The sequence below is a fragment of the Squalius cephalus genome, assembly GCF_949319135.1.
Source record: "Squalius cephalus genome assembly, chromosome: 7".
Taxonomy (NCBI): domain Eukaryota; kingdom Metazoa; phylum Chordata; class Actinopteri; order Cypriniformes; family Leuciscidae; genus Squalius; species Squalius cephalus.
The window spans coordinates 45,927,407-45,941,035 of NC_137128.1; the positions used below are offsets into that span (position 1 = coordinate 45,927,407).

Consider the following 13,629-nt stretch of genomic DNA (forward strand, 5'->3'; position numbering starts at 1 on the left):
TCTTTATTTTCTTTATCTGCCTCTGATACCTCTGATACTGGTGAACTCTTGAGTTTAAAGCTGAGTTTAAAATATCAGAAACACTGTATATGAATGTTATGATTGATATTCTTATTCCTTTTGCTCATGCAGAGAAATTCAACACGTATGTGACTCTGAAGGTTCAGAATGTCAAGAGCACGACCATCGCCGTCCGGGGCAGCCAGCCCAGCTGGGAGCAAGACTTCATGTTGTGAGTCCTTCATACTTCTGTCCTGCTTTCCTCTTCATCTATGAGTCATTTCCAACTAAATCAGGCCAAAACAAAGTCCTTAGGAGTTCGTTTCGGGAGTTCGAAACAGCTGTCAAAGCTCGGGCTGGTAAACACCTTTGAACTACCACTGGTCCAATGTGATGATGTAATAAGTGGGCGTGGCCACGAGACTCCGCCTTCTTTGATGTGGAAACCTTCTCTGGTTCATTATTCTCAGTTCAGTCCGAAGCGAGCACGAGCACACTGGAAAGACGCTTTATAGTATAATTTTGAAGTTGTAATTCTATTGAAAGTGACTTTGACACTGTTTTTCATGTTTAGTACTGTGACGCTGCTTCAACTGCTTTAATGACTGATATTTCAATGAAAAGACTACTATATTTTAGATCAATAATGTTTTTTTATTTAATATTTTGTATTTTTAAGGATTTTGTGCTACTAAATTATATTTATGCAATAGTTATAATCCATTATTCGAATTATGAGCATTGCGAAAGTGAAAAAAAAGAACTAAATTATAGAATTATACGTTTAATGTTATGAAAAATGTGGGTTGGATTTCAAATTTTTATATGAAATATATTTTCCAAAACATGTTTACTCTAAAACTGTGAGAAAATCAAAGCCATAAATCTAAACAAGTTATATTCCAAATTTGATGTTGATATCTCAACCTCAATAACAAAAAGAGCTTTTAGTAATGTCCCTGTCCCAAATGGCACACTCCGGACCTGTGGACTTCCTCAGAGTCCACACTTTGGTGACGTCATGTAGTGCAGACCTATAGGGCCCTTGGCGCGAGTCCACGAGGGCGCATTGAGAGGTATTTTTGGGACAGACTCGATCGTCATGCCGGAAATAACGGCCTGGTTGTTGTTGGACAGGAGAAATCACATTTTTGCTCTCCGACGTCTTATCTCCATGTCAACTACACAGCCTAATTTTACAGTTCTGTATTTTGATATTATGCATGCCACCTGGGCATTAGACAATAGATACATCATGCTTATTTAAATGATGTATACAGTTAGTAAGATTACAGTTTTAACACATAATGAAAATGTGCATGAGTTTCAGATGAATTTACAGGTTTCAATATTCATACTATGTTTAGCCTACATATGACTCAGTAAAGCCCTGACATTCGGTTCTATTTATTTAATGAATCATAATGCGATCGTATTATTCAACATACTTTTATTATGTTTGAGACATCAACCACTGGTCGATGACCATAATGTTTGTATAAACTGTAGGTAACAACTGGTAAAATGTACATCTAGGTCATAAAACCGTAATATTTTCTTCTCAGCCATGTCAACAATTGTCCGTGAGCGAAATCTCCTCCCATCCGTTGTCTGATTGGCCTTTCGCAAGGATTCCTGGGTAGTTAAAGTGTGTGGAACCTGAAGACCGCTTCAAGGATACAAAGGGGGCGCTGCTGAGCACACTTCAGAGCGTTAAAATGCTGAATTGGACGGCCTACGGACTCGTAGACTCAGCGAGCACGCGCAATTTAAGTCCACGAGACCGAAAGTCCTCATGAAGTGTGCCATTTGGGACAGGGCCATTATTGTGTTTGGCTGCAGTACCGAACGCTTCCACTAGATGAAATTCATCTCCCATTAATTTCCAATGAGCTCATTTTTGATTTTCTGCGAACAGTACAAGTGTGATTATTTTTTCAGGACCATGATTTTTTTGTGCGTTCACATAACAGGTGCCAAAACCTTTACCAAGTTTCACACCATTCCGATTAAGTAAAAAATTCTAAAAAATAAAATAAACATTTTTCAGTGAAAAGTGACCGAAGAGCTCCAGAGGGTAAACTCTGTACACATCAAAACACGGTCCATCAGATATGCATCACTTTTTTAAAAACTTATTTACACCGAATTACCTCATTCTATAAATTAATAAGCTCTAACATTAATGTGGATAGCAGCTCAGATCATTTGATCTTGGGTAAATTTAATGAGACCTTTGATTGAAGATTTTGGCATTTTGAAGGTCTAGTGGAGAGAAAGTCTGAAACATCTCCATTTGCTGTCCATTACATTTCTTTCCTGTGAGTATGAAGTCACGCTTTCATGCGGTCTAGCCTGTTCTCCTTTCCTCCTTTCACTCGCTCAGTATCTCCTGTTTGACTGCTTCGCTCTATCGCTGTCATCTTCACTTTATCTCCCTCTTTCGCCAGCACGTTCATTCATATATCTCTCTCTCGTTCATTGATAAGCGTCTGCGCTGGTGCAGAACGGCTGTTCTTGCGTAACGCGGCTCTGCAGAGAATCTCTGCTCTCCACTACGTGTTCAGAATAGAATATTATACTGAATACTGTACATGTATACTGTAAACTGACTATTATATTTTAAAAATGAAACGGTATGCTGTGATGAATGTTTTAAACAGTAAAATGCAACGTCCTCTGAAAAAACCTTTAACTATAATATGTCGACAAAATCAAACAATTATCTTTATCCAGTGTTCAGATTCCTGTTCTGGAAATTTATGCAAATTACATTTATGCATTTGGCAGACACTTTTATCCAAAGCAACTTACATTGCATTTTAAGGTACACATTTATATTCTTATCAGTTCTTGCTTTCCCTGGGAATCGAACCCATGACCTTGACGTTGCAAGCGCCAACGCTCTACTATTTGAACTACAGGAAGGCCTAAATTGGTGCATGTTTAGAAATAGAATGCCTCATTTGCATATTTAAAGTTACATTTAAATAATCACCTGTAGTATCTTGACTTAAGTGATGAATATGAGCAGCGCTACGGTTCTAGTGATATGTCAAGCTTTATATAACTGAAATATTATTGCTTATTAGTATAGCTTTATATAGCTTTAAATATTACATTTATTACTTAAAGTCTCCCTGTAGTCAATATTGTATCCCCTGAAAAACAATTACTTAATGTCTTAAAATATCTTGAGTGTAACTCGACACCCTTGCCTCATTTAGTATGCGTGGTTCTATGAATATGCAAATGAGCCCCGCCTCCACTCACTCACTCAGCTCAGAGAACCACTGGTTGACGATCACACGTTGATCTGATTGGTTACAAGGTAGTTTGTGACGTCAGAAACACCAGCGATTTCAAAGCGTGTTTTTGAGACTGTCTTTGGTTCACTGCAGTTTTAAGGAGGAAATACTCAGCAATGCTGTCGACTTATGAATTTACACATGGTTTGTCTTAAAGCATATTAAAAACATCATTTAAAGTTATTATGAAGTGAGACATGTGGCAAAGTTTCTTTTTAAATCTTGAGAAATGTGGCTTATAAAAGAAAAAAAAAATGCATTTTTATTGCTTAAATACACATTTTACCACATAAGAAATAATACTTGAAATACTTGAAACCACTCAGAAATGTAAATGTCTAGTATTGTCTTTTCTCCTCTCGTGGTTTTCTTTCTAACAATGTTTCCTGCTGTTCTGCAAATTAGATATGAGGCATATTTCTCCTGGCCATGTTTTGTTTCCATTTTGCAGTGATGTAATTATGTAAAGCAGTTTAGTGAAATCCTCTCAGTGTGGTGCCAACAATCAGCCCAGATGAACAACAGATGCAAATGTCTCTCGATAAACATCAAATCTTGATTCCAGGCGAGCTCTTCACCCACGCAGCTCTCGGTTAGCGTTCGGCTTCATGTTGAGTAAAAGCCTTTTACTTTACACCACAGAACATCTCATTGTCTTTATGAAATTTCATTCATCCTTTGTTAATTTTCCTTTTCCCTTTATACACTCGTTTAGCAGTTCACTCTGTGTCTTAGAAGGAAATATTCTATATATAACCTTACATGGTTCTGTCAGGCGCTTCATATATACAGTAGTGGCCAAAAGTGTACCCTTTATTCAAATATTATTTGTTAAAGTCCCCCTGTGGTGAAAATCCAGTTTTTAATGTTGTTTATGTGTCTATGTGGTGTTTTTAATCTGCTTTAAGATAAACCATGTGTAAATTCATAAGTCGACAGCATTGCTGAGTATTTCCTCCTTAAAACTGCAGTGAACCAAAGACAGTCTCAAAAACACGCTTTGAAATCGCTGGTGTTTCTGACGTCACAAACGACCTTGTAACCAATCAGATCAACGTGTGATCGTCAACCAGTGGATCTCTGAGCTGAGTGAGCGAGTGGAGGCGGGGCTCATTTGCATATTCATAGAACCGCGCATACTAAATGAGGCAAGGGTGTCGAGTTACAGTCAAGATATTTTAATGCATGAAGATTTTCATGGAAAAAACTTTTAAATATGTAATTTTTGGTGATCAAAGATGAGTTTTAAGGGATAAAATTATTGACAACAGGGGGACTTTAACAGATAGCTATCCGATCAGCAGAGGTGTAAAGTCCAGGTTCAGAAAGTAAAAGTCCTCCTCAGTATTTTGTTCCAATTAGAGTTCTCAACGGGCCTGAAAATTACAACCCAACCCGACCCGACCCGGCCCGTGGCTTTTAAAGCCCGGACCCGATGTAACCCGACACATAAACATGAATTATCTGGCCGAACCCGACCCGCGGCCCGACGCCGCGTCGGATTTTTTTTTTCTCTCATAAACTTATTATCATGACCAGCAGATGGGAATTCAAATCAACCTTTAATGTTCACACCTTTTAACAATACAAACAATACCAACAACTGAAACAATAAACTTTAAATATATAAATAGGCTGTAGTAGCGACGGTGAATTCACCTGTGGCAAGTTTACTTCTCACCAACTCCGTCTTCTTCTCATCACCAGGCTAAAGGCGTGCACGCAGCGGCATCAGGTCTGCCCCCGCCCCTCTCCATGATGCACGTTACACGCAGCAGCCAGACTTTCTTTACGGTGAACAGCAGCGATGATTAATAAATGTTTTATTTATTTTTTTGAGCGGAAAAGATTAAGCCCGAGGTCCGACCCGACCCGAGTCATTTGATTATATTTTCGACCCGAACCCGGCCCGAACCCTCGGATCCCGTCGGGTTTGTCGGGCCGACCCGACCCGTTGAGAACTCTAGTTCCAATCACCTGGATTTGCTAATTAGCACCGTTTCTCAGCCAGGAGAGTGAACTAATTAGTGAAATCAGTTTCCTGAGTGAAGTTCATGAGTGGAATAAACATATGGCAGGACTTTTACTTTCTGACCCCTGGACTTTACACCTCTGCCGATCAGTAAAAACTCATGAAATGACCAGGTGTAAACAGTGTAAACCCACGGTCACGATCACCAGCTGAAGTGCCCATGATATCCACCAGAGGACACTCCTCCCCAGACCAGTGTCATTCCACCATGAACTGCATTTCCCAGAATCCTTTGCCCAGCCTCATTATCCCTGATTAGTTTCAGCTGTTTCTCATTCACCCTTGCTAACTTTGTCTATATAAACCTGGTTAACCCAGTCACTCTTTGCGAAGTCTTGTATGTGTTACACTGGAGCGCTCTTCTGGTTTCTTGTTCCATGGTTTTGACCCTTTGCCTGTTTTCTGGATAACCCTGGTTTCCTTCCCGGTGTTTGTTTGGGATTGTTTGCATGTGTTTATGACCTCTTGTCTTGTCTTGTCTTGTCTGTCATTGGATTACATTTTTGGATTACCCTTTATTAAATGCTGCATTTGGATCCCGAACCTTGTGTCTCAGAGCAGTTACGTAACACTTATAATCCTTCAATCCGGGACGCCATTAAAATAAACCATCCACTTGTTTCTGACGCTGGGATCTTCTGAAGTCTGTACAGAGATTCAAAACTGGATGAACGTTCTTTCACTCCTCCATTTGTCCTGTTGTCGGCAGACTCAAGCGTCTGGAGTGTTTACTGTGTCAGTCATTATAATGGCTTCTGTTTGCTTTTGACGCGATGCATACATGCAGTGTAGGCACTGAGCGCCTGTGGGCGGGGCCTATGGTGAGATGATGTATAACTATTCGTCCATGTCTTGCTCTGGAGGCGGGCATATGCAAATGACCGTGTGATGTCACATCTCCCAATATCAAAACGAGCTGTTTCTGGAGCTTGTTTAAATGCTTTGTTTATAATGAGGAGGACATTTAAAGCTATGAAGTTTTAATGGTACAAAGACCTCTTATATGTCAAAAGAGGAAGGCAAATTCGATTTCTAATTTCATGACCCCTTTAAATATTTAAATAATATAAAATATTGTCCTCGTATCTTGATGGTTTAATTGAACTTTTAGGGTCATTAAAAACAAATATCCCCTCCAAACATCACTTTAGAGCCTTTAAGGGTTTCCCATCATGGGAATGGCAATTCTATGGATTTAGTTCCAATTAAATTTGTTTTAATTCAATTGTATTAATTAAGCAGCTTGTAAAGATACTCTACTACTAGAATACATTGAAGTAACCTGTTAAAACATGAAATTATTATGCAATCATTTAAGACAATTCCTATATATAACTTTCTAGCACAGAGGATTCTATATAACCCCACTGAACCTGTTTTCTAAGAGTGTAGTGCTCTGACACCTGCATTAATCTTCATCTAATGCTTGCTCTGTCTTTTTATTCCCTCTCTTTTTCTGTCTAGTGAGATAAATCGCCTGGATCTGGGTCTCACTGTGGAGGTGTGGAATAAAGGGCTGATCTGGGACACCATGGTCGGCTACGTGTGGATCCCACTGCAGAATATCCGCCAATCAAATGAGGTGGGTGGGGTTTTATGACGCCAATACATGACCCTGGATCGCAAAACCAGTCAAGAGTCGCACGGGTATATTTACGGCAATAGCCAACAATACATTATATGGGTCAAAATTATAGATTTTTCTTTTATGCCAAAAATCATTAGGATATTGAACCTAATGTGAAGCTAATGTGAATCAATAGGATATTGATAACAAGAACATGCAAACTCAGTATAAAGGTTTAAACTTATATTTTGAAATCGCGATGAACAGTTTGCATATTTAGAAACATATTGTTGTATTCTCCTGTGGTGACGAAGGTTTATAAGATCTACATCTCGTTTTAAAGGGGTGGTTGATTATGATTTGACTTTTCTAACTTTAGTCAGTGTGTAATGTTGCTGTTTGAGCATAAACAACATCTGTAAAGTTACAACGCTCAAAGTTCAAAGCAAAGGGAGATATTTGCTTTTACAGAAATCGCTTTTTAAGGACTACAACAAACGGCTGGTAGAGACTACACCACATTCCTCCCGGGTTAGTGACATCACCAACCCTAAAATTTACATAAACCCCGCCCCCTGAACACGATTTATAGATTATCAAGACAGAATATGCTAATCAATGACTAGAAGATAACTACACATAAGCTTCATAAACTCATCAACTAACCATTCAGAAATGTTGTCTACATGTTGTCACTTCTTCTTGAGTCTCTCCATCTTTCTGACTCCGGTTTGAACATAAAAGACTAAAAGTTTTTGACATTTTCAGTGCATGTGTGTGTGAGGTAAAAGGACACGAGCTCTTGAAGCTCCGCCCCCTGTGCCGGGAGCAGCAGCTCATTTGCATTTAAAGGGACAGACACAAAAACGGTGTGTTTTTGCTCACCCTCAAAAAGTGACAATTTCAACATGTTATATAACAATATCTGTGGGGTATTTTGAGCTAAAACTTCACACACACTCTGGGGACATCAGAGACTTATTTTACATCTTGTGAAAAGGGCATTATACCACCCCTTTAAAGCTACTGGCTTTTCTTAAGCAAGAAATTAAGAAGAATATGGTCGTTAATAAGAATGTAACTCCTAATAAAATTTTGTAAATCTAACTTCTGCTTCTCAGAGAGAGAAAATGAGCCCAGTAATCTCAATCTCCCAAAATTAGATGCCAGTTTTTTATTTCTCTTATGATATTGTGGAAGAAACCTTGCAGACAGATCCTATAAGCAACATATGAGCAATACATCTGCTCTGTGGAGGGATCAGACTTTAAATGAAATCTAAAGCAGATGATAGTTGGTGTGATGTCAGATAAGGGGAAGTGAAGGTCACGTTATGTAGTTGATTAGATCTGGTGCAAACGCAGGAATCGCTGCTGGATTTATGGCCTCTCTATGCCGTCTCTGCGCTTCTGCTCTTCCTCTCCTGTTACGTAAGCCATCGCTTGCAGTATTTAAAGTCAGCGGTTTTATTGAGACGCTTCCATTTGCTGCTTTTATGCCCCATTTTATATATAACCCGAGTTTTTCCTCATGCTTTCATAACGTGGCATGAATAATATATCATCTGCTGTCAATAATGAATGAGTATGTTCTTGTCTCGACCTGTGACATTCGGGTGTTTGTGTGATTTATGTCATTTGAAGCCATTCAGGCATTCGTTGTGTTTTCTAAGCATTGACTGAAGGACGTTTTACAGAAATATTTGTAGTGTTTGAGCATTTGTTCTGTAATATGGTATTGTGCTTTATTGCTGCAAGATTGAACAGTGAAAGTAAGAATTGATTCGTGATGAAATATAAAAGCGAAGCAGTGGCAAATTATTTTATGATTCCTTAAATGACGTGATCGGATGCATCGTTTTCACCTGCTGGAGCAATAAATAAATAAATAAATAAATACATTTTTGGTAAAAATTGCAAAAACGATTTAAAATGCATTTTAAAACAAACAAGAACCCCTTGTTTGCTGTGCTTGTTTGTAGGGCTGTACAATTCGGCAAAAAACTTTGTTTGTAAATGACTATAAAGTAATGATAATTATTACTTTTTAAAATAATAATAATAACTATTATTGTTATTTTTTTAATATATTATATTAAGCCTGAGGCTGTAGGTGTGTCCCAATCCACATGCTTATGCACTATTCTATGCCATTTTTCAGTACAAATAGTGTGATTAATGTTTTCACACTGAAAACTCCAACAATATGAAGTCCACTTGAAATACCCAGATGATGCACTTAATTATCCGACAATTAAACAAAGTGTGTAAACACGTGGACATAACTGAGCCGACTAAATGTCATTCACTAGACAGTATGGTTCATAGTGCGTAGTCAAAGACTTTAGATATACAAAAACGGTGCACTCATATTGCTATATATATATATATATACAAAAACGGTGCACTCTTATTGCTATATATGGGAGAAAATGCAATACACGATATGGCGGAATAAGCCCCGCCTTCGAAATAGAAGAGCCAATCGCTGATTGGTAAAGTCATCGCATCACTGCAACTGGCGTTAGAAGCTCTGGTTGCTTTGGCGTTGTATAAAAGTGCATAGTGTATGTAGTATGTAATTTGGGACATAACCTGTGTGTGTGTGTGTGTGTGTGTGTGTGTGTGTGTGTTTCAGGAAGGACCGGGGGAATGGTTGACTCTAGATTCTCAGGTCATAATGGCGGATAATGAAATCTGTGGCACCAAAGATCCGACTTTCCACCGTTTGCTTCTGGACACGCGCTTCGAACTGCCGCTGGGTGAGATCATATTTATAACTCATAACTCATAACTGCTATAACCACAGAAATACAGCTTATTTGCTGACACTGTGGAAGAAAAACTGCAGTTGTGTGACTGTGCTATAGCTTTGAGCTCGTCTATATGATAGTGTGACCTCTAGAATAATCTTTTACCATTCAAAAGTTTGGGGTCCGTATGTTTTTTTAATTATGTTTTTTTAAATAAGTCTCTTATTCTCACCAAGGCTGCATGCAAAAATGCAGTAAAAACAGGAATATTGTGAAATATTATTACCGGTACTAATTACAATATTTTTTTTTCTATTTGAATATATTTTAAAATATAATTTATTCCTGTGACTCAAAGATGAATTTAGCATCATCACTCCAGTCTTCAGAAACGTTTCTTCATTATTATCAATGTCGAAAACAGTTTTATATTTTTGTGGAAAATATTATAAAAATATTTTTAGAATTCTTTGATGAATAGAAAGTTCAAAAGAACAGCATTTATTTGAGATAGAATCTTTTGAAACATTATAAACGTCTTTACTATCACTTTAAATTAATTTAATGCATCCTTACTAAATAAAAGTAGTATTTTTTATTATTTTTTTACCATAAACTTTCTATTTATCTATTTTATTTAAAGCAATGGACTAAATATCACCAGTCACTTACACAGACAATAGCAAGTAGCAAATCATGTTTTTTCAGGACTGTGATGTACTGTAAATTGAAGGTTATTTTGCTGTAAATTACAGTAAAGCTATTTTGTAAGTTCTAACTTACTGTTTTAATATAGGAAATGCATCAACAAAATAGAAAAAAAATTGTGTTTCTCATTAAAACATCATATTCATGTGCAAGTGAGCCCTGTTGAATTAATGGGGCTTGGGGCAAAAAGACCACCAAAATTAATAAAAATACTTCCAAAAAACACAAATATGGTGCAAAAAAGTGCCGTTTTCCCAAATATCAGCACGTTTGTAACATGCAAATGTGATAATGATTTTATAAAACAGTTAATAGGCTATTAGGTGACTTATATTTTAGTCTCAGTTAAACCGTTTCAGTTTCGTCACGGAACGAATCGTTCTAATGAATGACTCAACGACTCACTCAGTCACATCTGCTTTGTCCCTGAATGAAGCGCTTCAAACGAATCGTTTGACTGAATGATTCAATGACTCACTCGTCAAGACAGGCTGTTTTTATTTTCGGCCATGATTGTATATTGTATAAATATGAGATAACATTGTAAATAAAACTAATAGCAGTCGCATTGTATAATATGTTTTTGATTGTCTTTTTTTCCCATTTCCGACTTTTTGAAACCTCTTTGAAACGGACCTCCGAATTGCAAAGTCCACCTCAATGTTGAGGATATTTTGATCATTAATCCCTCTCCCGCAGACATCCCGGAAGAAGAGGCTCGATACTGGGCAAAGAAACTGGAGCAGCTCAACGCCATGCGAGACCAGGACGTGAGTCTGTCCAAAAAGCCTTCAAATGAACAGAAGTTTCACTTTTAGATAATAGTGTCTTTACACTTTTGCTAAATCAAATAAGGAGTTTTGAAAGTGATACTGATATCATCTCTGTGTAAACTCGGTGACGGCGTGCACATGCATATTACACTTATAAATTCCGAAATAAAATATATATAAAATATTAAACTGATTTTATTTCAGCTATTTTATTCATTTAGTTTAACTAAAACTAAAACTGAAATAAAAAAATAAAAAACTATAGACATAAGCTAATAAAAAAATGACAAAACACAACAAAATTACTAAGACTTTAACTAAAATAAAAACGAAAAATGTAATCTAAAGACTAGAATAGCATCTCAGTAACAAAAATGACAAAACACAACAAAAACTTGCAGTAAAATGAAAATGAAAACTGAAAATATATTAATAAAAATATTAATAAAAAACTGCAATAGTATCTCAGTAATAAAAATGACAAGACACAAAAACTTTAACTAAAATTTAAATGAAAACTGAAAATATAAAATATAAAAAGAATTCTAAATATAAATAAAAACTGCAATAGTATCTCAGTAATAAAAATGATAAACACAACAAAAACTTTAATCAAAATGAAAATTAAAACTGAAAATAAAATTGATTTTAAAATATTAATAAAAACTGCAATTGTATCTCAGAAATAAAAAACGACAAAACACAACAAAAACGTTTACTAAAATTAAACTGAAAACTGAAAATATAAAATAAAAATGAATTGAAAATATGAATAAAAACTGCAATATTATCTCAATAAAAATGACAAAACAACAAAAACTTGAACTAAAATAAAAAAATTAAATATAATTCAAAATATGAATAAAATCTGTTAAACTTACATCATTAGTGACTCATTTTAAAGCAGTAACTCATAAACGGATGGTCACATGAAACACACGAGAGATTTGACTCACAATTGAGTTACTAACAACATAAACATTTTTTACTTTTTTGTTTTTTAGGAATAAGCGAATTATAAGAATCAACATTTCTTAAGCAATAATTTTTTGAACTCATCACAATGCATTCTGGGATGACCTTTAAATTTAAAGCTGTCTAAAAGAAGGTGTCTTGGTATACAACATAATTACGTTCCTTTCCAAGAGTGTGAACGATAACTGTTGTATGATACGTTGTGGCGGTGTTTCTCGTCATGTGTTGCACATGTGTGTGATTTGTGTTGCAGTATTCATATCAGGAGGTTCAGGAGAGGCCGCTGTCGGTGCCGGGAACACAGTGCTGTGAGTGTCATCTTCTACATGCATGCATTAAAGCTTAAAGGGACAAAGACCAACAGACAAGCTCAGGATTTTCATTAAATAATACATTACAGTTCATATCATAATTCATAAACCCCAGAACACGTGGAATATACGACACGTGTCACATGTGATCATTCTGTGACACTTTTGCGTGGTTTTTAAAAGCTTGATGCTGTTCGCTATTCACTGCCGTTATGTGGACGAGTGTGAGCGGGACGCTTTTGTAAAAATTCTCCTTCATAAAAGAAAGAAGGGGTAAATATTAAGTAAATAATGAGTTGATTTTCATTTTAGGGTGAATTAACCATTTAAATCCTCACGAAATTAGTCCAAATATTTAATTTCCTCTTCTTTCAGTTCCAAAATCCAAATATTCTCAGGCAAATATTAGTAAATATAGCATAAAACAAAGTTAATTTAACTTTATGAATGGAAGATTTTGTAGAAATCTATTATTTTAGTATCATTAATATACTATTGTAGTTTTTGTTAATATTTTGAATTAGATTTTATTTTTATATTTTCTGTTTTAACAGTTAACGTATTGGTAATTTAGTTGTTTTTGTCATTTTTATTAGTTTTTTTAAAATGTGTATATTGTTTTTATTCATTTTTAATGTTAGTTAATTTAGTTATAGTTTGTTTTAATACGGATTAGTGTTATTTTAGGATCACTGATTTACTATTTTTTGTTATTAGTTTGTATTTTTATATTTTCTGTTTTCACAGTTAAAGTTTTAGTAAAAAAAATGTTTTTTTTTTATGTCTATATAGTTTTAATTAAATTGTATTTATTAGTTGTGGTTAATTTTGTTTTAGTTATTTCAGTAGAGATTAGAGTTATTTTTTGTGTCATTGATATACTATTATAATTTTGTTAATAATTTGAATTAGATTTTATTTTTGTATTGTCTGGTTAACTTTAATTTTAGTTTAAGTTTGATTAATTATGCTGTTTTGTCATTTTTAATACAAAAAATGTCTATACAGTTATTCATTTATTTGTATTTATTAGAAAAAATTTAACTTTTATTTTTTTTTTTTAGTTAACAATAATAACCCTGGTGCGGATCTACTTATAATTAGTCATTGTTTAATGTTCATTGTTGAGGGCATTAGATCAGATCGAATTCAGCCATATACATCGGATCATATTCACAGTTCTGAGCATCTAAACCAGTAAGT

General features: G+C 35.6%; 2 protein-coding genes across 2 annotated transcripts in view; one reads left to right on the top strand and one right to left on the bottom strand.

Moving 5' to 3' along the window:
• mbd3a (methyl-CpG binding domain protein 3a) overlaps positions 1-13,629 on the bottom strand; it is a 177,048-nt gene that overhangs the window by 63,272 nt on the left and 100,147 nt on the right. The gene's annotated exons all lie outside the window — the stretch shown is intronic.
• Positions 1-13,629, top strand: part of LOC307161960 (protein unc-13 homolog A) — an 83,485-nt gene that overhangs the window by 10,005 nt on the left and 59,851 nt on the right. The window contains exons 3-7 of the mRNA XM_079876945.1: positions 133-232; positions 6,805-6,922; positions 9,545-9,668; positions 11,067-11,137; positions 12,369-12,423. Coding sequence (XP_079733071.1) covers positions 133-232; positions 6,805-6,922; positions 9,545-9,668; positions 11,067-11,137; positions 12,369-12,423 — 468 coding nt within the window. The remainder of the gene's footprint in view (positions 1-132; positions 233-6,804; positions 6,923-9,544; positions 9,669-11,066; positions 11,138-12,368; positions 12,424-13,629) is intronic.